General features: G+C 44.6%; 1 protein-coding gene across 1 annotated transcript; it reads right to left on the bottom strand.

Annotated features, from left to right (window-relative positions):
• Positions 1-3: 3 nt before the first annotated feature.
• LOC124022741 (UPF0472 protein C16orf72 homolog) lies at positions 4-10640 on the bottom strand. The gene is made up of 4 exons (XM_046337430.1): positions 10288-10640; positions 8162-8245; positions 5687-5977; positions 4-771 (listed from the first exon to the last, which is right to left on the bottom strand). The coding sequence occupies exons 1-4, from the start codon at positions 10481-10483 to the stop codon at positions 515-517; spliced, it is 828 nt and encodes a 275-aa protein (XP_046193386.1). The 5' UTR covers positions 10484-10640; the 3' UTR covers positions 4-514.
• Positions 10641-22971: the final 12331 nt, after the last annotated feature.

Raw genomic sequence — 22971 nt, forward strand, 5'->3', positions numbered from 1 at the left:
GGATCAAGTGGCTTCTTTTTTTATTTCAAATCAGCACAGTGCATTTCTCCTCTGAAAGGGGGCTGCATCCCAACCTCCTCGATGCCCTTCTGTCCTCGCTTCCTTTCCTCACGGTCACTGATCACTAAGGCTGCGTTTACAAAAGACAGCTCAATTCTGTTCTGTTGCCCATTTACTGGGAAAAGAACTGATCTGATTGGTCAAAAGGCCCAATTAGTGGAAAAAGATCTGAATTGGGCTACCTGTGTAGATGCAGCCTAAAGGGGTTAGGAAGGATGGATGACAGGTTTCCAACAAGCATGCTTTCAGTTTAGACCAGTGCTCTCAAGTAGGAAAGGAGACAAGGACAGGAGGACACCACCCATTCAACTAAATGGAAGGCCTCCTTAGTCCCCAACGCCGGTTCACTCCACAGCCATACATCCTTCAGTCTGTCTGTTTTCAAGATCTCAACCCCCCCCTCCCCCCCCTCCCACAAAAGTCTCTTAACCCTCCCGGGGGCTGGGCTGCCCAATCAGATCATCCGGTTGCGTTTATGGGTGGGGGAGTCTGTTATGACGTCATTGCACTGGGCGGAGCTGCGTTTCCTGGGGTTAGCGTCCAGGTGCAGGGCCATCTCCTCGGAGATGAAAGTGTTCAGGTCCACATCATGGAGACCGTTACGCCGACGCCCCACCGGGGTCGACCCACCCCCACCAGCACCCCCCACGTGGGTGGGAGAGCCTGGGGTACCGGAACGAACACTGATGCTGGCCATAGCCCCACTTAGACCTGGAGAGGACAGATTGGAGGGGGAGGGGGGTGTAAGGTAGGGAGGTGAGAAGGAAAGAAAAACACCACAAGGTCAAACTCAACCTTCGAACCCTGACTCAGAGAAGACATGAAAAACAAAACAAAGTCTAGGATGCATTCAGGCCCTGGGGCACATCCCCAAATGGGGGGGGGAGATAGATAAGATAGATTAGATAATGTGCTAATTTTTTATATATATAAAAATCGACCAAAAAAGCAGATACCGATTAATCGCCCGATTTTTATATATATAAAAAATTAGCACAATATATCTATAGAGATATCTATCTATATATCGATAGAGATATATATCTATATAGATATATATCTATATATATCTATAGATATATCTATAGATATATCTATATCTATATATCTATATATTGTGCTATTTTTTTATATATATAAAAATCGACCAAAATCGACCAAAAAAGCAGATACCGATTAATCGCCCGATTTTTATATATATAAAAAATTAGCACAATATATCTATAGAGATATCTATCTATCTATATATCGATAGAGATATATATCTATATAGATATATCTATAGATATATCTATATATATCTATAGATATATATCTATATATATCTATAGATATATATCTATAGATATAGATATATATCTATATCTATATATCTATATATTGTGCTATTTTTTTATATATATATAAAAAAAATCGGCCGATTAATCGGTATCTGCTTTTTTGGTCCTCCAATAATCATATCGGCGTTGAAAAATCATAATCGGTCGACCTCTAGATTCAACTTATAGTAGAATACACATCGTGCAATTACAAAATGTGATGTGCCTCAGCCGTTTCTCTCCTTATGGACTGATAGAAACAGCCCATGTCAGCAAAACATTTTTTTGGGGGGGATTGCAAAGCTAGTTTTTGAGGCCTGTTACCTAAACTTGTTATCATGGTCGAATTACTCATATATTATGAAAACCACATGGCAAAATGTGTAGAATTACAGTGAACTTGATCTAAAAAAACAGCAACATTTTCTCTACACCCCATGGCAAAGTCAACAATTGCAAAAAAAAAAATGAAATTTAAAAATGTAAAACATTGTCTGCTGTCAAGAGCGGGGCCCAAAAACGTTTTCCCTCGCAATGTGTGTGTGTTAAGGGGTATTGATACGCAGACTGGCGAGACACTGCAGCCCCTCTCGACTAGTTCAGATTTGTTTAGGCCCCGCCCCCATCGAAGTTGCCCCTCCCTGATTGTAGGGAATAGGGTGCAGTTTAGGACTCTCCCTCTGAATGACCAACACGGATACTCCAGAGATGTTGGGTTCAAGTCCGGGCTCCGGCTGGGCCACTCAAGGACACTGACACTTTTCCCAAAGCCACTCCTACGTTGGCTGTGTGCTTACGGTTCTTGTCCTGTTGGAAGGTGAACCTTCGCCCCTGGTCCTGAGCAGGTTTTCATTAAAGGTCTCTGAACACTTTTCCCAAAGCCACTCCTACGTTGGCTGTGTGCTTACGGTTCTTGTCCTGTTGGAAGGTGAACCTTCGCCCCTGCCATAGACCATTAGACCATAACGCATTAGACCTGAGCAGGTTTTCATTAAAGGTCTCTGAACACTTTTCCCAAAGCCACTCCTACGTTGGCTGTGTGCTTACGGTTCTTGTCCTGTTGGAAGGTGAACCTTCGCCCCTGGTCCTGAGCAGGTTTTCATTAAAGGTCTCTGAACACTTTTCCCAAAGCCACTCCTACGTTGGCTGTGTGCTTACGGTTCTTGTCCTGTTGGAAGGTGAACCTTCGCCCCTGGTCCTGAGCAGGTTTTCATTAAAGGTCTCTGAACTTTTGCTCTGTCCATCTTTCCCTCGATCTTGACTATTCTCCCTGCCGCTGAAGAACATCCCCTCAGCATGATGCTGCCACCACGCTTCACCGTGGGGATGATGCCAGGTTTTCCCCCAGACGGGACGCTTGTCATTCAGGCCAAAGATTTTTATTCAAAGGTTTTAGCAGACCAGAGAATCTTGTTTCTCATGGTCAGAGTCATTAGGTACCGTTTGGCACGTTCCAAGCAGTTCTTACATCTGGCCACTCTACCATAAAGGCCTAATTGGAAGAGTGCTGCAGAGGTGAATTTTCCCCTAACTTTGGACACTAGCGGTTGGAGGACTAAATCACCTCCAGCTCAAAATGGCGCTTGTAACGCCAGGGTAGTGGGTTCGATCCCCGGGACCACCCATACGTAGAATGTATGCACACATGACTGTAAGTCGCTTTGGATAAAAGCGTCTGCTAAATGGCATATATTACATATTACATATTACATATGGTTGCCCTTCTGGAAGGTTCTCCAATCTCCACAGAGGAATTCTGTCAGTGACCAGCAGTTTCTTGGTTACCTCCCTGACCAAGGCCCTTCTTCCCCGAATGCTCAGTTTGGCCGGGCGGCCAGCTCTACAAAGAGTCTTGGTGGTTCCAAAAATGGAATAAGTTAAGGCGGCCACTGTGTTCTTGGGGACCTTCAATGCTGCAGACAGTTTTTGGGTACCCTTAAACAGATCTGTGCCTTGACACAATCCTGTCTTTTGAGCTCTAAGTTAAATTCCTTCGACCTCATGGTTTGGTTATTGCTCTGACATGCACTTGTCAACTGTGGGACCCTATATAGACAGGTGTGTGCTTTTCCAAATCATGTCCAATCAATTGAATTTACCACAGGTGGACTTCAATCAAGTAATAGAAACATCTCAAGGATGATCAATGGAAACAGGATGCACCTGAGCTCAAATGAGTCTCATAGCAAAGGGTCTGAATACTTATGTAAATAGATTTTTTAAAGTACAAATTTTAAAAGAAAAATTTGTTTTTGCTTGTCATTATGGGGTATTGTGACGTCATTATGGGGTATTGTGACGTCATTATGGGGTATTGTGACGTCATTATGGGGTATTGTGACGTCATTATGGGGTATTGTGTAGATTAATGAGGACATATTATTTAATACATTTTAGAAGGCTGTAACGTAACAAAAAGTGTGTGTGGGGGGAATCAGGGGGTCTGAATACTTTAAAATGCACTGCATCTGTATTTACTGTGCAGTGCTATGTGCCCTCTGACCCTGACCATTAGAAATAGAGGTGTATTTACTGTGCCATGCTATGTGCCCTCTGACCCTAACCATTAGAAATAGAGGTGTATTTACTGTGCCGTGCTATGTGCCCTCTGACCCTAACCATTAGAAATAGAGGTGTATTTACTGTGCTATGTGCCCTCTGACCCTAACCCTAAGGTATGTCACTGGGGCCGAGCTCCCTGCCATCCAGGACCTCTATACCAGGCGGTGTCATTTCAAGTTTTTTTTGTTTTACTATGTTCTACATTGTAGAATAGTGAAGACATCAAAACTATGAAATAACACATGGAATCACGTAGCAACCAAAAGTTTCATACAAATCAAAATAGATTTTAAATTTGAGATTTTTCAAATAGTCACCCTTGGCAATATCTCAACCAGCTTCACCCGGAATGCTTTTTTCCCCAACCGTCTTGAAGGAGTTCCCACATATGCTGAACACTTGTTGGCTGCTTTTTCCTTCACTCTGCGGTCCGACTCATCCCAAACCATCTCAATTTGGTTGAGGTCAGGGGATTGTGGAGGCCAGGTCATCTGATGCAGCACTCAATCGCTCTTCTTGGGTCAAATAGCCCTTGGGTCATTGTCCTGTTGAAAAACAAATGATAGTCCCACTGAGCCCAAACCGGATGGGATGGCGTATCGCTGCAGAATGCTGTGGAAGCCATGCTGTTTAAGTGTACCTTGAATTTGAAATAAAACTCAGTATCACCAGCAAAGCACCACCACACCATAACACCTCCTCCATGCTTCACAGTGGGAAATGCACATACGGAGATCATCCGATCACCCACACAGCAAATACAAAGACACACAGTGGTTGAAACCAAAAATCTCCAATTTGGACTCCAGACCAAAGGACAAATTTCCACCAGTCTAATGTCCATTGCTCGTGTTTCTTTACCCAAGCAAGTCTCTTCTTATTGGTGTCATTTAGTAGTGGTTTCTTTGCAAGCAATTCAACCATGGCGGCTGATTCACAGTCGCCTCTGAACGGTTGATGTTGAGATGTGTCTGTTACTTGAACTCTGTGAAGCATTTATTTGGGCTGCAATTTCTGAGGCTGGTAACTGTAACGAACTTGTCCTCTGCAGCAGAGGTAACTCAGGGTCTTCCATTCCTGTGGCAGTCCCCATGAGAGCCAGTTTCATCATAGAGCTTGATGGTTTTGTGACTGCACTTGAAGAAACTAAAGTTCTTGACATTTCCCATATTGACTGACCTTCATGTCTTAAAGTAAGACTGTTGTTTCTCTTTGCTTATTTAAGCTGATCTTGACATAATATGGACTTGGTCTTTTACCAAATATCTTCTGTATACCTTGTCATAAAAAAAAAATGATTGGCTCAAATGCATTAAGGGAAGAAATTCCACTAATGTACTCGTAAGGCACACTTGTTAATTGAAATGCATTCCAAGTGACTACCTCATGAAGCTGGTTGAGAGAATGCCAAGAGTGTGTAAAGGTGTTTATCAAGGCAAAGGGTCTCTAATTTCAAGAACCTCAAATATAAAATATATTTTGATTTGTTTAACACGTAATTCCTTTAATGTGTTATTTTATAGTTTTGATGTCTTCACTATTATTCTACAATGTAGAAAATAGTAAAAATAAAGAAAAACCCCTTTGAAGAGTATGTGTTCTAAACCTTTTGACCGGTAGTGGAACTTCATTTTTTAACCATATAGTACAGCTCAGTACTCAAATGTTTGATTTTATACAGTCATTTTTACTCTCCTTTATCAAGGCTGTCAATTTTAGACCCCACTGTATATTTGTGTATTTACCATGCAGTGCGATGGCCTCTCTGAAGGGCTGGAGGTCAGCCTCCACAGAGGAGTCAGTCTCAGGGGCCGGGGGAGGCCGGTTAGGGGAGACCATGGTCAGCCTGTGTCCTGGGGTGAGGGTGGCTCTGGAGGTCCGGGGGGGTGGGGCCCGGCCACACAGGAAGCTGATGAGGTCCTCTCGCCGGATGGTTCTCCTCCTTTTCTTCACCCAGGCCAGCACATCCTTGTTGCGACGCTGGTGGCCGATCTGTATACCTAGGTCGTAGCTACGCTGGTGGGCCTCCACAGACTCTGTGTGGTGGGGGGCAGAAAGAGAAAGAAATGTGGGTGACAGTGAGTGAGAAAGTGTGTGTGTGTGAGAGAGAAAGTGAGAGAGAAAGTGTGTGTGTGTGAGAGAGAAAGTGAGAGAGAAAGTGAGAGAGAAAGTGAGAGAGAAAGTGAGAGAGAAAGTGAGAGAGAAAGTGAGAGAGAAAGTGAGAGAGAAAGTGAGAGAGAAAGAGAGAAAGCGTGTGTGTGTGTGTGTGAGAGAGAAAGTGTGTGTGTGTGTGTGTGTGAGAGAAAGTGTGTGTGTGAGAGAAAGTGTGTGTGTGTGTGAGAGAAAGTGTGTGTGTGTGTGTGTGAGAGAAAGTGTGTGTGTGTGTGTGTGAGAGAAAGTGTGTGTGTGTGTGTGTGAGAGAAAGTGTGTGTGTGTGTGTGTGAGAGAAAGTGTGTGTGTGTGTGTGTGAGAGAAAGTGTGTGTGTGTGTGTGTGAGAGAAAGTGTGTGTGTGTGAGAGAAAGTGTGTGTGTGTGTGTGAGAGAAAGTGTGTGTGTGTGTGTGTGTGAGAGAAAGTGTGTGTGTGTGTGTGTGTGAGAGAAAGTGTGTGTGTGTGAGAGAAAGTGTGTGTGTGTGTGTGTGAGAGAAAGTGTGTGTGTGTGTGTGTGAGAGAAAGTGTGTGTGTGTGTGTGTGAGAGAAAGTGTGTGTGTGTGTGTGAGTGTGAGAGAGAAAGTGTGTGTGTGTGTGTGAGAGAGAAAGTGTGTGTGTGTGTGTGTGAGAGAAAGTGTGTGTGTGTGTGTGTGAGAGAAAGTGTGTGTGTGTGTGTGAGAGAAAGTGTGTGTGTGTGTGTGTGAGAGAAAGTGTGTGTGTGTGTGTGTGAGAGAAAGTGTGTGTGTGTGTGTGTGTGTGTGTGTGTGTGTGAGAGAAAGTGTGTGTGTGTGTGTGTGAGAAAGAGAGAACCTGTGATGAGACTTGGTTGAAGGTTCCTTTGCGTAGCCTGAGTGAAACCTGTGACTAACAGTTGACGGTTCACTATAGAACTATAGGCAGGCGCCCCCCTCTTCCAGAGGTTGCCAGTCAGACAGCACAGATGCTGGAATCATGATCCTGGAGAGCCACAGAGTATGGAGGCTTTTGTCCTAGTCCAGCACTAACACACATGATTCAACTATCCACAGGGACTCTTGATGATCAGCTGAATCAGGTGTGTTAGTGCTGAACTGGAACTAGCCGTTGAACACGACTCGGTTCCAATACACATTAGTTATTGGACCGAGGCGTCTTCTGTACGGGGGAGATTTGATCAGAGCCTCGGCACTCAATCTGAACATTAACATGCATCACTTGAGCTAAGGTCTATATGCTTCCAAAACTATACATCTTTCCTATCAGCAAGAAATCAATTTTCAAAAATCAAATAGGTAAAATGGATACACACCTTTATAGGGTTCCCACAGGGCCGTATCTCCATGTTACAGAGGCCATCACCTGTGCTAATTAGCTATGTGCTCCGAAACACCTGAGAAGCATAACTCGGGAAGTGCAGCACAAGAGTAGTTTCATTTGATGAGGCAGCCATAGCTGTGTGGATCTGTAACTGCTACAGTGGTTTCTCTCACTGATGAAAGATAAGGGCCATATGTTTCCACAGCCGTATCCAAGCGATGATTATTGACTTTTCCAAACCTTAAAAAATACAGTGTCGGGATTGTAGTTCACATGAGCCAGTCGTTGGCGAAGGTGGTGGCTGAAAACTGTAGGGAGAAGGCAGAATACCGACTAGAGTTTGAGAGTTAGGCTGCATACCCTGCTGTGCTCTCCAGGACCAGAACTTGACAGGACGGTTGTAAATGGCGAAATGGTCAATACTCAGGTGACTAGAAGAGGCCCTTGATTGTTTACAAGTTTCTATCTATCTACTAATCAATACATGTCCTGTTTACAGCAGAATGACAAAGGAAAGCCTATGGACTTTGATGATGAGCCGTTGGTCCTCAACCTATGTAGCTCTGTCCCGACTACCCTTCAACGAGTCTTCTGAAGTACCATACCCCTGTGGTAGGCCAAGTACCTTCACAGCTATAGTGCAAATCAATACATGCTTAGACCACAGCAGAACAATAATGAAAAGCCTATAGACTGTTACGATGATCCTATACTGTCGTGAAAGCAAGTTAGAAGACAAGAAACTGAAAACACTTGAGTGTCCCTGACACCTACCTTTGTACAGGTTGGTCACGGCTGTGGCTGCGTTCTGAAACGGCACCCACAAAGAAAGCCCCCCCTGTTGGTGACATACTCGGTCTGTCGAGACAACACACCACCAGGGACATTACAGGTTTGTTGGAATTTCCTACTAAGACAGCCTGGATGACAACAGTTTACATAAATAGCCTGGTTGACAACAGTTTACATAAATAGCAAGTTAGGCGCCAATGAATTGTACAGTATTCCCACTTTAGTAGTACATGATACATACAAGGCAACACATGAGACTGAAAGCGTCTTGATTACAGGAGACTGTTTTTATTCGCCATTTTGTCTTGCATCTAGAGTTGCAGGCGGGCTTTGGAATAAAAATAACTGTGAGCACTAGATGGCCAACTCGACAGTTTATGAGCACGAGTGCATAACGCAACAACTAAAAATGCCCTTTCAGCAGGAAAGTTGCAGTCGTATATTATAAATACTTAGTAACTAAAGAACCTACGGTTAACGATATATATAATTAACTATGAGAAGTAATTACAGTAGCGGGTAATTACTATCAATAACCCCAAAAAGCCAATAGTAAATCTTCGCCATTTTGTTGAAATTTTCAGTTATGCATCGCTATAACAACTCGGGTTATTCGTTGATTTGTAGACAAAAACCAAAACGGATATTATAAAAACGTTAATGTATATCTATGGTAAGTGAATATTAGGTCCCAGACACACCTAATAAAAAAAGGCAACAGTGAAAAGACACCATCTGTCACAAGGGGAATGTCGCGCAGAGATGATTGTTGTTTCCGTCGCCATTTTGTTTCTCTGACATTCGGTCGCAGTTTCTCCAACCAGATGGTTAAACTCTGGTAACAGTATAAACCATTACATTTACATACCTATCCTTAGGTATCCTTTAAGGAATACCTAGGATAGGATAAAGTAATGTAAAAAAAATACATTTAAGTCATTTAGCAGACGCTCTTATCCAGAGCGACTTACAAACTAACCATGTTAGTTTAACAACAACAACAACTAAAAGACTGAATAGCCATCTCATCCAACTAACTTATCTAGCTGGTTAATGTTGCTTATAGCCGTTATCGTTAACCAGCTCATAGACGATAACGGTAGCTAGATTAAGACGTTTTGGCGAACAACAGTCAGGGGAAAACTACTGGAACCGTTCAAGATAGCTTTTGTTTCGTAAAAAGATTCATTTAGGTGTTCTGATTTACTAAAACACACAAAAGAAAACGAAAAGCAAAGTAGAATTACGGGATGTCTTGACTTAAGATGGCAAACAGTTGCTACAGTACAGTAGCTAGCTAACCGGCTGATCAGCTGGTAAACTGGCTACTAGCTAGTTGGCTAGGTAGCTAGTTGGTTAGGTAGCTAGTTGGCTAGGTAGCTAGTTGGCTAGGTAGCTAGTTGGCTAGGTAGCTAGTTGGCTAGGTAGCTAGTTGGCTAGGTAGCTAGTTGGCTAGGTAGCTAGTTGGTTAGGTAGCTAGTTGGTTAGGTAGCTAGTTGGCTAGGTAGCTAGTTGGCTAGGTAGCTAGTTGGTTAGGTAGCTAGTTGGTTAGGTAGCTAGTTGGTTAGGTAGCTAGTTGGCTAGGTAGCTAGTTGGCTAGGTAGCTAGTTGGTTAGGTAGCTAGTTGGCTAGTTGGCTAGGTAGCTAGTTGGTTAGGTAGCTAGTTGGCTAGGTAGCTAGTTGGCTAGGTAGCTAGTTGGTTAGGTAGCTAGTTGGTTAGGTAGCTAGTTGGCTAGGTAGCTAGTTGGCTAGGTAGCTAGTTGGCTAGGTAGCTAGTTGGCTAGGTAGCTAGTTGGCTAGGTAGCTAGTTGGCTAGGTAGCTAGTTGGTTAGGTAGCTAGTTGGTTAGGTAGCTAGTTGGTTAGGTAGCTAGTTGGCTAGGTAGCTAGTTGGCTAGGTAGCTAGTTGGCTAGGTAGCTAGTTGGCTAGGTAGCTAGTTGGCTAGGTAGCTAGTTGGTTAGGTAGCTAGTTGGCTACTAGCTAGGTAGCTAACATGAGCTACTTCCCATCGCCACTAACAGTGACTGAGTAGCATAAGCAAAGCTCAGTAACAAGGCGCAGGGGTGACATCCGAATAAACGTTAGTTTAGTTCTGGTCTTGTCTCGGACCTTTGTAGAGCTGAGCCACGGCAGTGGCGGAATTCTGGAAGAGATGCCATAATTTATCCTGGTCGTTGTCGGCCTCCTCCTCGTTTGACTCTCTTTGCTCCGCTTCGGCCAAACACTGCCGCTCCCATTTTGAGAACCAATGTTCGGGTCCGTGTTCCTGAATCTCCGGGTCTCCGTCTTTCTTCTTCTCCTCCATTTACACCGTTAAAAACCCTCGGGTAGATTTACAACTTTAGTATGTCGATTAATAAATGACTTGACGATGCGAATAAATGTCCGTTCGGAAATGCATTAATTTTGTTATGACTTAATAGCTGTTTCTCAAACCGACTACTCCGGTCTGAAAAGACTCTTCAACTAGTTTTTTGACGTTGCCGACGTCCGCCTATATAAAAGTCATACTACCGTGTTGTCGTTTATACCCCGCCCCTATTCCTATCAGTGATTGGTCAGTATGGCTCTGGGTCGTGGCTTCAGCCTTATGCTGATGATTTCAGTGGACCACAGAAACATCTGTCATAGAAATGACGTAAAGGAACGCCACGAAAATTATTATCTACTTAAAGCTTGTGTGAGAGGTAAAAAGCTGTGGTTTTAGGTTTCCACTAGAATTTATGGCCATTTCAAAATTTATGGAAGCCCATTCCTGCCACCAAAAACATTTTGAAATGTTACTATGGAAACATTTAGAGCTACTAGCTACATTTTCTTTTAGGTACTATCTACAACTTTTTTTTTTTTTTACTGCTATCTCAAAATGTAAAGACACATAAGTCAACATTTCAAAATAGTAAGTCAACATTTGGAGATGCTAACTAAAAATGTTGAAATACGTAATTTCAAGATACATAAGTCAACATTTAGAGATACTAACTCAAAATTTTGAGATAGTAACTCAACATTTAGGGGAAGTAGAACATACATATAGGATATGTTTCTTAGTTTGTAGTATTATGTGGAGGTTTCCATCTACAAACATTGCAAAGATCAGCACAGCAGAGCCGCTGGCAAATGTGTAGTGAGCTGGCATTTGCCCCAAAAATTTGGGATAAAAATATTAACAAAAAAGTATTGAAAAGAGGGACAAAGTACTGTTGTTTAGACTGATTTGCCTCATGATTTGCCAACTCGTGCTCAATAAATCAGGGCTTCTGTCTGATCAACTGTAGCCAACTGATAACAACCACAGCTGTAGGTAGCCTAGAGAAGCCTATGAGCTCTGGTCCCCTCTGGCCAGGGAAAGGAAGTGGTAACTTCATGTATTTATAGCCTAAAATAGGCCTATTTATTTGTGTTAAGAGAAAAAAAGTTTACATTCAAACTTTGGGTGGTTCCTTATCAATGAATCAATCAACACAGTGATGACATAAAATGTGAGTATTTTAAAATGACAGATGCAAAGACCAAACATGATGCAACCCTGCATAAAGCCAGCTCTGCCCTGTTAGTTCTATTGTCCAATCACAGTTGTTGTCTAGTTTTTTTTAAACCATGATGCGAACAACTCTGGTCCCATCATAGCCTATATAAAACTATTTTACACCTGATGTATTACCAGGTCATACCCTACAACTAGGGTCCCAAGTTTTACCTTGTTAGGTTAGTCTACCAGAACTGGAAAAACTCTGGGCCCCAGGAAACCAACCCCCCCCCAGCATTTTCTCAGCATTCCCTGTTTCAATCCGTTTTCTTTTGTTTTGTGTGTAATGAACACGACCCAGGGCTGAGCTCATTGCTGATCAAACACCTTCAAGGCTGAAGGCAGACAGGTGTGAATCTAGGGGACCTGTCCTCTCGTAAAGGGAACGCCAGTTTGTGTAACGACATGGACTGAGTGTTAAGTGAATTAATTAAAACATTTAGCAGCTCAGCTATGTTTACAAAACACTTAATCAAATGGCTACACAGACGATTTGCATTGCCCCCCTCTCTTCCACGCTGTTGCTACTCTCTGTTATTATCGATGCATGTAACAGTATAGCTTACATCCCTCTCCCCGCCCCTACCTGGGCTCGAACCAGGAACCCCACCATCAACAGTTACCCACGAAGCATCATTACCCATCGTCACACAAAAACCGTGGCCCTTGCAGAGCAAGGGGAACAACTACTTCAAGGTCTCAGAGCGAGTGACATCACCCATTGAAATGCTATTAGCGCGCACCACCGCTTACTAGCTAGCCATTTCACATCGGTTACACATAGTCACTTTAATAGCTTGACCTACATGTGCATATTACCTCAATTATCTCAACTAACTGGTGCGCCTGCACATTGACTCTGTGCTGGTACCCCTGTATATATCCTCGCTATTGTTATTTTACTGCTGCTCTGTAATTCTTTGTTACTTTTATTTCTTACTTTTTGTGGGGATTTTATTAACTGCATTGTTGGTTAAGGGCTTGTAAGTAAGCATTTCACTGTAAGGTCTACACCTGTTTTATTTGGCACATGTGAGAAATACAATTTGATTTGGATTTGATTCTTCACTACGTAGCTATATAATTATTTAATAGGCCACTTTCCTTAAACAGCAGGAAAATTACAAGTGATGTGTCTGGTATCATATCTATTATGTTCTGTTAATTACTGATGTCCCCTTTAAGGATGAAGCGCCCTTGGTCATGCGCAGTCTTGTTTTATGTTATTCTGGTACTAACTAGTTTGAGTAAATGTGAAGCTCCAGTTCAATTGCTTGTATTCAGAGTCTTTCTTATTACAGAAATAAGTACTAAGTGTTAAGACACTACAATATCTATGGTAATCACGGCAGCTTGTTGGTCAAGACCCAGGTCAGGCCAGTGTGTGTTCCTGTGTGTGGGTGGAGGTAGATGAACAAGACATTCCAATAGCTTTGGATGAGTCAGCTGAAAAGCTGCTGTACCGAACTACAGCAACTTCCAGCACCCTTCTATCTCTCCACTAGAGGGCACTGTTTTCCTACAAACAGAACATCTCTCATCACTCACTTCATATTGCTTCATCTATGATAGGTGGGAAGAATACTCTTCATGTTGTAGCTAATAGCTACAACAATAATAAACACACTAGCTATGAATTAAAAACTTCATAAACAAATTCCGTATGAGTGTGTGGGTCCACTATGAGGCTTGAGATATCATTTAATTCATGTGAACCTTTCAAGTTTACTGCATTTTTACAACAGTCCCATAACAATGCAGTAAATAGAGCAGCCAGTTTTATAGGATTTTAACATACTGTGCCATGTACAGTATCTAGCCTATGCATGGTCCATATGATCAGGTATTCTATTAGAAATAAACAATCAACTTTAGCCCAACTGATGCAGCAAAGTGCAAATAAACAGACTGAAGCATGGTGTTGGCTACCTGCATTAGCATGGGATTGGGGGCTGAGTAACTGGCTTGCTGGGGCTCTCTCATGCCGTCCCTGGGGGGGGGTGCGTCACCTGGGTGGGTTGATTCACTGTTGTGGTCAGCCTGTCTGGGTTGGCGCCCCCCTTGGGTTGTGCCGTGGCGGAGATCTTTGTGGGCTATACTCGGCCTTGTCTCAGGATGGTAAGTTGGTGGTTGAAGAGATCCCTCTAGTGGTGTGGGGGCTGTGCTTTGGCAAAGTGGGTGGGGTTATATCCTTCCTGTTTGGCCCTGTCCGTGGGTGTCCTCGGATGGGGCCACAGTGTCTCCTGACCCCTCCTGTCTCAGCCTCCAGTATTTATGCTGCAGTAGTTTATGTGTCGGGGGGCTAGGGTCAGTTTGTTATATCTGGAGTACTTCTCCTGTCCTATTCGGTGTCCTGTGTGAATCTAAGTGTGCGTTCTCTAATTCTCTCCTTCTCTCTTTCTTTCTCTCTCTCGGATGACCTGATCCCTAGGACCATGCCCCAGGACTACCTGACATGATGACTCCTTGCTGTCCCCAGTCCACCTGGCCATGCTGCTGCTCCAGTTTCAACTGGCCTGGGCCCTAGGACCATGTCCCAGGACTACCTGACATGATGACTCCTTGCTGTCGCCAGTCCACCTGGCCATGCTGCTGCTCCAGTTTCAACTGTTCTGCCTTACTATTATTCAACCATGCTGGTCATTTATGAACATTTGAACATCTTGGCCACGTTCTGTTATAATCTCCACCCGGCACAGCCAGAAGAGGACTGGCCACCCCACATATGCTCTCTCTAATTCTCTCTTTCTTTCTCTCTCTCGGAGGACCTGAGCCCTAAGACCGTGCCCCAGGTACTACCTGACATGATGGCTCCTTGCTGTCCCCAGTCCACCTGACTGTGCTGCTGCTCCAGTTTCAACTGTTCTGCCTTATTATTATTCGACCATGCTGGTCATTTATGAACATTTGAACATCTTGGTCATGTTCTGTTATAATCTCTACCCGGCACAGCCAGAAGAGGACTGGCCACCCCACATAGCCTGGTTCCTCTCTAGGTTTCTTCCTAGGTTTTGGCCTTTCTAGCGAGTTTTTCCTAGCCACCGTGCTTTTACACCTGCATTGTTTGCTGTTTGGGGTTTTAGGTTGGGTTTCTGTACAGCACTTTGAGATATCAGCTGATGTATGAAGGGCTATATAAATAAATTTGATTTGATTTGATTGGCTACCTGCATTAGCATGGGATTGGATACCTGCATTAGCATGGGATTGGCTACCTGCATTAGCATGGGGTTGGCTACCTGCATTAGCATGGGATTGGCTACCTGCATTAGCATGGGATTGGCTACCTGCATTAGCATGGGATTGGCTACCTGCATTAGCATGGGATTGGCTACCTGCATTAGCATGGGGTTGGCTACCTGCATTAGCATGGGGTTGGCTACCTGCATTAGCATGGGGTTGGCTACCTGCATTAGCATGGGGTTGGCCACTGACACGGCCTGCAACGGAAACATGCAGTCTCTCCTTCACTGCAGCTGAGGTGAGTAAGACATTTAAACGTGTTAACCCTCGCAAGGCTGCAGGCCCAGACGGCATCCCCAGCCGCGCCCTCCGAGCATGCGCAGACCAGCTGGCCGGTGTGTTTACGGACATATTCAATCAATCCCTATACCAGTCTGCTGTTCCCACATGCTTCAAGAGGGCCACCATTGTTCCTGTTCCCAAGAAAGCTAAGGTAACTGAGCTAAACGACTACCGCCCGTAGCACTCACTTCCGTCATCATGAAGTGCTTTGAGAGACTAGTCAAGGACCATATCACCTCCACCCTACCTGACACCCTAGACCCACTCCAATTTGCTTACCGCCCAAATAGGTCCACAGACGATGCAATCTCAACCACACTGCACACTGCCCTAACCCACCTGGACAAGAGGAATACCTATGTGAGAATGCTGTTCATCGACTACAGCTCGGCATTCAACACCATAGTACCCTCCAAGCTCGTCATCAAGCTCGAGACCCTGGGTCTCGGCCCGCCCTGTGCAACTGGGTACTGGACTTCCTGACGGGCCGCCCCAGGTGGTGAGGGTAGGCAACAACATCTCCTCCCCGCTGATCCTCAACACGGGGGGCCCCACAAGGGTGCGTTCTGAGCCCTCTCCTGTACTCCCTGTTCACCCACGACTGCGTGGCCACGCACGCCTCCAACTCAATCATCAAGTTTGCGGACGACACAACAGTGGTAGGCTTGATTACCAACAACGACGAGACGGCCTACAGGGAGGAGGTGAGGGCCCTGGAGTGTGGTGTCAGGAAAATAACCTCACACTCAACGTCAACAAAACTAAGGAGATGATTGTGGACTTCAGGAAACAGCAGAGGGAACACCCCCTATCCACATCGATGGAACAGTAGTGGAGAGGGTAGCTAGTTTTAAGTTCCTCGGCATACACATCACAGACAAACTGAATTGGTCCACTCACACTGACAGCGTCGTGAAGAAGGCGCAGCAGCGCCTATTCAACCTCAGGAGGCTGAAAAAATTCGGCTTGTCACCAAAAGCACTCACAAACTTCTACAGATGCACAATCGAGAGCATCCTGGCGGGCTGTATCACCGCCTGGTACGGCAACTGCTCCGCCCTCAACCGTAAGGCTCTCCAGAGGGTAGTGAGGACTGCACAACGCATCACCGGGGGCAAACTACCTGCCCTCCAGGACACCTACACCACCCGTTGTTACAGGAAGGCCATAAAGATCATCAAGGACATCAACCACCCGAACCACTGCCTGTTCATCCCGCTATCATCCAGAAGGCGAGGTCAGTACAGGTGCATCAAAGCTGGGACCGAGAGACTGAAAAACAGCTTCTATCTCAAGGCCATCAGACTGTTAAATAGCCACCACTAACATTGAGTGGCTGCTGCCAACACACTGTCATTGACACTGACCCAACTCCAGCCATTTTAATAATGGGAATTGATGGAAATGATGTAAATATATCACTAGCCACTTTAAACAATGCTACCTTATATAATGTTACTTACCCTACATTATTCATCTCATATGCATATGTATATACTGTACTCTACAACATCGACTGCATCCTTATGTAACACATGTATCACTAGCCACTTTAACTATGCCACTTTGTTTACTTTGTCTACACACTCATCTCATATGTATATACTGTACTCGATACCATCTACTGTATGCTGCTCTGTACCATCACTCATTCATATATCCTTATGTACATGTTCCTTATCCCCTTACACTGTGTATAAGACAGTAGTTTTTTGGAATTGTTAGTTAGATTACTTGTTGGTTATCACTGCATTGTCGGAACTAGAAGCACAAGCATTTCGCTACACTCGCATTAACATCTGCTAACCATGTGTATGTGACAAATAAAATTTGATTTGATTTGATTTGGCTACCTGCATTCACCCCCTTTATATAACTAGGCAAGTAAGTTATGAACAAAAATGAACAAAGTCCCAATGCTGCCCTATGGGACTCCCAATGCTGCCCTATGCCCTATGGGACTCCCAATGCTGCCCTATGCCCTATGGGACTCCCAATGCTGCCCTATGCCCTATGGGACTCCCAATGCTGCCCTATGGGACTCCCAATGCTGCCCTATGCCCTATGGGACTCCCAATGCTGCCATATGCCCTATGGTACTCCCAATGCTGCCCTATGGGACTCCCAATTCTGCCCTATGCCCTATGGGACTCCCAATGCTGCCATATGGGACTCCCAATGCTGCCCTATGCCCTATGGGACTCCCAATGCTGCCCTATGCCCTATGGGACTCCCAATGCTGCCCTATGGGACTCCCAATGCTGCCCTATGGGACTCCCAATGCTGCCCTATGGGACTCCCAATGCTGCCCTATGGGACTTCCAATGCTGCCCTATGGGACTCCCAATGCTGCCCTATGGGACTCCCAATGCTGCCCTATGGGACTCCCAATGCTGCCCTATGCCCTATGGGACTCCAAATGCTGCCCTATGGGACTCCCAATGCTGCCCTATGGGACTCCCAATGCTGCCCTATGGGACTCTCAATGCTGCCCTATGCCCTATGGGACTCCCAATGCTGCCCTATGCCCTATGGGGCTCCCAATGCTGCCCTATGCCCTATGGGACTCCCAATGCTGCCCTATGCCCTATGGTACTCCCAATGCTGCCCTATGGGACTCCCAATGCTGCCCTATGCCCTATGGGACTCCCAATGCTGCCCTATGCCCTATGGGACTCCCAATGCTGCCCTATGGGACTCCCAATGCTGCCCTATGCCCTATGGGACTCCCAATGCTACCCTATTGGACTCCCAATGCTGCCCTATGGGACTCCCAATGCTGCCCTATGGGACTCCCAATGCTGTCCTATGGGACTCCCAATGCTGCCCTATGCCCTATGGGACTCCCAATGCTGCCCTATGGGACTCTCAATGCTGCCCTATGGGACTCCCAATGCTGCCCTATGGGACTCCCAATGCTGTCCTATGGGACTCCCAATGCTGCCCTATGGGACTCCATATGGGACTCCCAATGCTGCCCTATGCCCTATGGGACTCCATATGGGACTCCCAATGCTGCCCTATGCCCTATGGGACTCCATATGGGACTCCCAATCACGGCCGGTTGTGATACAGCCTTATATCAGTGTATTGTGTCAAAATGTTGCAATGTTCAGTTGTCCAGTTATGTACCAGAGAATTTCTTTGGATTGTAAAATTGAAGCTTAGAGACAAAAAAATGATGTCGGGCCCTTTCACTGTGATATTGACTCATCATATATGGTTAAAACAGAATATACTCCAAAGCGGGGAAAATAATACAATTTCTACAACTCATATCCATAGCACTGGAGAAGAAAACTTGTGTTTGCAGTGTCTTGTTGCAATTATTTTAAAGAAAATAGCACCTCTGCTATAACCCGTTATACCAACTAACCTATAATATTAGCTATGATTATATATATATATTTTTTTTTATACCCCCATGAGTTGTAGCCTATGATTACTAACCCGTATATTGGTTAATGAAAAAAATAGACAGTCAGTCAGTCAGTGAGCGACCCAGTGATTCTGCTGTGTGCGGGAGTGTTCAGATCTCCATGCGGATGTGACATTTCAGAGAAGAGCGCGACCGCCATTTTGATTTTTTACCTCAAACTCAACATCCCCAAACCAAGGAAGCGGATGAGAGGCTCTGACTGTGACCGGGCACAATTTATTCATTGAACAGACGTTTTGAAATGCGACAAGGTGCTACATTTTGTTGCTAATATTATTTACGGGGATTTTAATGTGTTGGGGAAAGTCGATATCGGGCTTGTGGCATCGCTTATCACCTTAAAACTTCTAAATTACTGCGATTATAAATTAGAAGCGGGTTTGAATGGATAGCTTTTTTCTCTGCTCTCCCCCCAGACGAGGGACAATCGGAGGAGCACACGGACTGGGAATATCGAAGGGAAAGTTGTATTTCAATGTGCATTGATAGTTTATGAACATTTTGTTTTCCCTGATTGACTAATTTAGTTTTTTTGTCGGCTGCCTTGTTGTGCCAGTTGTCTTTAAAACAGGGCAACAGTATTTGTTTCTCAGGGCTGCAGGTCGTGAGTTGTCTTTCTCACTTCACCAAATTGCCCCCCATATTACCCGGGGTAAAAATCGGGATTTATTTAATTCAACGGGTCTCCCTTTTTTTTTGGAGCCGTAGTTATCACCACCGTCGGCGACTTGCACCCATCAAGACGCCGAGATTGGGCGAATAGCAAGCAAATACGTCCGCGTTTCTCTGCCTGCTCCTCCACCGACCTCCTCTCCTCAATCCCCGGCGCTGACGGGAGACAAGGCCGAGGTTGTTTCCGAACAGGCCCAGACGACCAGCTTTGACCTGTCTATCCCACCTCAAACACCTCACCAACAACCCAGAAACCGGCTCCCAGCGGATCCAGAAACAGAGGGGAACAAAGACAACAGGCATCATCATCATCATCATCATCATCTCTTCACAACAGTTGCCAACATGAACCACCACCACACTCAACAACAGCAGCAGAAAGCCGGAGAGCAACAACTTAGCGAGCCCGAGGATATGGAGATGGAAGGTACGGACAAAAGGGAAGGGGACGATAAACTAACACAACAATTACATGAAAAATAGTTGGAAGTGCATAGCTAGTGTTAATGAACTGATGTGTCTCGGTCATTGTAAACATCAAGGCCTAGACTGAATGGGCACAACTCGTTTTGATGATGATGATGCGTCCATTGCAGCAGCAACATCTGACCTCGTTTTAAGTCAGTAAGCCAAACCGTGAGCTTAGCTTTAACTTAAGTGTTGTTGACATGTCAAATATAAGCGTCGTTGGGATGTAAAACTAGTTTAGTTATAACGTTGGACGACCCGGTAACGAGCCGAGACTCGCTAAGTCACATCACACATAATGCAACTGGCAGGTTAGCAGCACATTCACGGTCTGATTTCCAGCACATTCACGGTCTGATTTCTAGCACATTCACGGTCTGATTTCCAGCACATTCACGGTCTGATTTCCAGCACATTCACGGTCTGATTTCTAGCACATTCACGGTCTGATTTCCAGCACATTCACGGTCTGATTTCTAGCACATTCACGGTCTGATTTCTAGCACATTCACGGTCTGATTTCCAGCACATTCACGGTCTGATTTCTAGCACATTCACGGTCTGATTTCTAGCACATTCACGGTCTGATTTCCAGCACATTCACGGTCTGATTTCCAGCACATTCACGGTCTGATTTCCAGCACATTCACGGTCTGATTTCCAGCACATTCACGGTCTGATTTCTAGCACATTCACGGTCTGATTTCTAGCACATTCACGGTCTGATTTCCAGCACATTCACGGTCTGATTTCCAGCACATTCACGGTGTTTGATGCTAAGCTAACTCGCTAGCTCGTCCCAAGTCGGCGTGTTTAATTAAACGTGGCGCAGTCAACTTGGTAGCTAAACGATGGTCAAAAACATCCGTTTTGGTTTAACGTAAGAGTGAAACATTACATAAACCCACATGTTTTTTTTACAGTATATTTACAACCGTCGTATATTTGTCACCTAACAATATTAACTTGCATGGATTTGTATATTTGTATCAGTTGGCTAGTTAGCAATAGCATGTGTAACTCATTCATCGCGGTTAGCTAGCCAACCTACTAGTTAACAAAATAAACCCGAGGGGGAAAATAGCTCTCACTCACGCTACAAAATCGGTCGTTTGTGCCCCGGTCACAGGGGTTTAACGGTAACACATTTTGTAGTCTGGATGTTACACCCTCCCCGTTAATGTTTTGTAAACATTAGCCCACTTAGCTAAAGTTAGCTTGTTTCACTTGAGCCTACGCATGCCGCTTTAACAATGGCTATTATAATGACCCAGCAGCTTATTCGGCAAAATGTTGCTATTTACTTACACATTTGACAGACCAATTGGTTAGTTAGTTAAGGTATTTTTTTACATGGTTACGGTGCGTTTACTATTTGTTTGCCTAACTAGCCAACCCGACTGTGTAATGTATTTGTAATTAGCTAACTAAAGTCAGCTAGCCGCTAATCAGCGAACGGTAGCTAGGTAACAGTAGCCAGGCTACAGTAGCTAGGTAACAGTAGCCAGGTAACAAGGTACGATCACTCAGTTTAGTTGTAAAACAATATATGTATAATTTTATACATTTGTATTTGTAATATAATTGTTTTTTCTGATTTTTTTTGTTAACTGAAAATGGTTGGCCTTTTTTAGTGACCGTTATTAGGAGGCCTCTCCGTGGACCGGGGGGGTGTGTGGCGATTCCAAGATGGCGGATACTGAGCTAGCATTTTAAAGCGATCCATTTGAAGCAAGGCCCCTTTAGCTGTTTGTTTACGTTTTTATAAAGGGAATGGTTTGCATCATCGGCATTTATGTGACTTTCAAATGAGCCAGGTATACATTAAATAATCATGTAGCTAGCTAGATGGCTAACTAACTTAGCAGTGGTGATCTATGCTATCTACCTATTTCATTAGCTAGCATAGAGGTACTAGCTAGCTTACAATTTCAAGTTAATCAACACAGATGCGTCAATTTGGTTTTTGCCGTACATCAACGATAGTCTAAACTAGCTTTGCGAACTAACGTTACTGAAATAAGCACCTGTGCCCGGAAATATGTAATGGTGCACAGCTAGATAGATGGCGGTTAGCCAACATAAGAACTCGAGGTGGGTTTATGTGTCTGCGGCAAGGCCTGCATGTGGAGGTTGCATCGACGCAGCCAGCGCGCGGGGGGATTTGCTGCTTCATTGTAATTGAAGACAGCGCGCGTGGCTCGCCATTTTTAATGATCCCCATTAGGGTTGGGACAGTCAACAACATTTCTGACAGTTTAGCAAAAAATGTTCGTCAATAGCATCCACTTTTTTTTTTAGCATTATTTACATTTACATTTAAGTCATTTAGCAGACGCTCTTATCCAGAGCGACTTACAAATTGGTGCATTGACCTTATGACATCCAGTAGAACAGTCACTTTACAATAGTGCATCTAAATTTTAAGGGGGGGGGGGTGAGAGGGATTACTTATCCTATCCTAGGTATTCCTTAAAGAGGTGGGGTTTCAGGTGTCTCCGGAAGGTGGTGATTGACTCCGCTGTCCTGGCGTTATGACAATTCTGATAATTTGTGATGCATAGGATGGAGATTACATATCATTCATCATTACCACAGGTGCATCAGTCCAACTGGTGTTTGGATGAGCAGATTCAGGTCTAGTTGAGGTGCATGGACAAGAGGCCTTCCATTGTAATAGTCATACACTACTACCAGTAGGTTTACATTGGCACCTTGTCATTCTTATAACCATTTGAATTTTAACATCTTACTAAATGTACCTAACTTAACACCAGTGGTTATTCCTGGCCAGGCCCCTTTCCCATCCCAGCTGCTGAATACCATGCACTACTCTTACTTAATGTACATAACTTAGTACCAGAGGTTATTCCTGGTCTGGCCCCTTTCCCATCCCAGCTGCTGAATACCATGCACTACTCCTACTTAATGTACCTAACTTAACACCAGTGGTAAGCACTCCTACTCTGAGATGCAGGACAAACTGACCCCAGAGCAGCACTCTTACTGAGATGCAGGACAAACTGGTCCTAGATGAGCAGCACTCCTACTCTGAGATGCAGGACAAACTGGTCCTAGATGAGCAGCACTCCTACTCTGAGATGCAGGACAAACTGACCCCAGAGCAGCACTCCTAATGAGATGCAGGACAGACTGATCT

Source organism: Oncorhynchus gorbuscha, unplaced genomic scaffold (assembly GCF_021184085.1).
Source record: "Oncorhynchus gorbuscha isolate QuinsamMale2020 ecotype Even-year unplaced genomic scaffold, OgorEven_v1.0 Un_scaffold_1408, whole genome shotgun sequence".
In the NCBI taxonomy this organism is placed as follows: Eukaryota; Metazoa; Chordata; class Actinopteri; order Salmoniformes; family Salmonidae; genus Oncorhynchus; species Oncorhynchus gorbuscha.

Bases quoted from the DNA above. Each gene is read 5' to 3' on its own strand.
- LOC124022741 (XM_046337430.1), bottom strand. From the start codon at position 10,483: ATGGAGGAGAAGAAGAAAGACGGAGACCCGGAGATTCAGGAACACGGA. The intron at 8,246-10,287 runs GTCCGAGACAAG...TTGTCTCGACAG, and splicing joins CGTGGCTCAGCTCTACAAAG to ACCGAGTATGTCACCAACAG. The intron at 5,978-8,161 runs GTAGGTGTCAGG...CCCACCACACAG, and splicing joins CGTGACCAACCTGTACAAAG to AGTCTGTGGAGGCCCACCAG.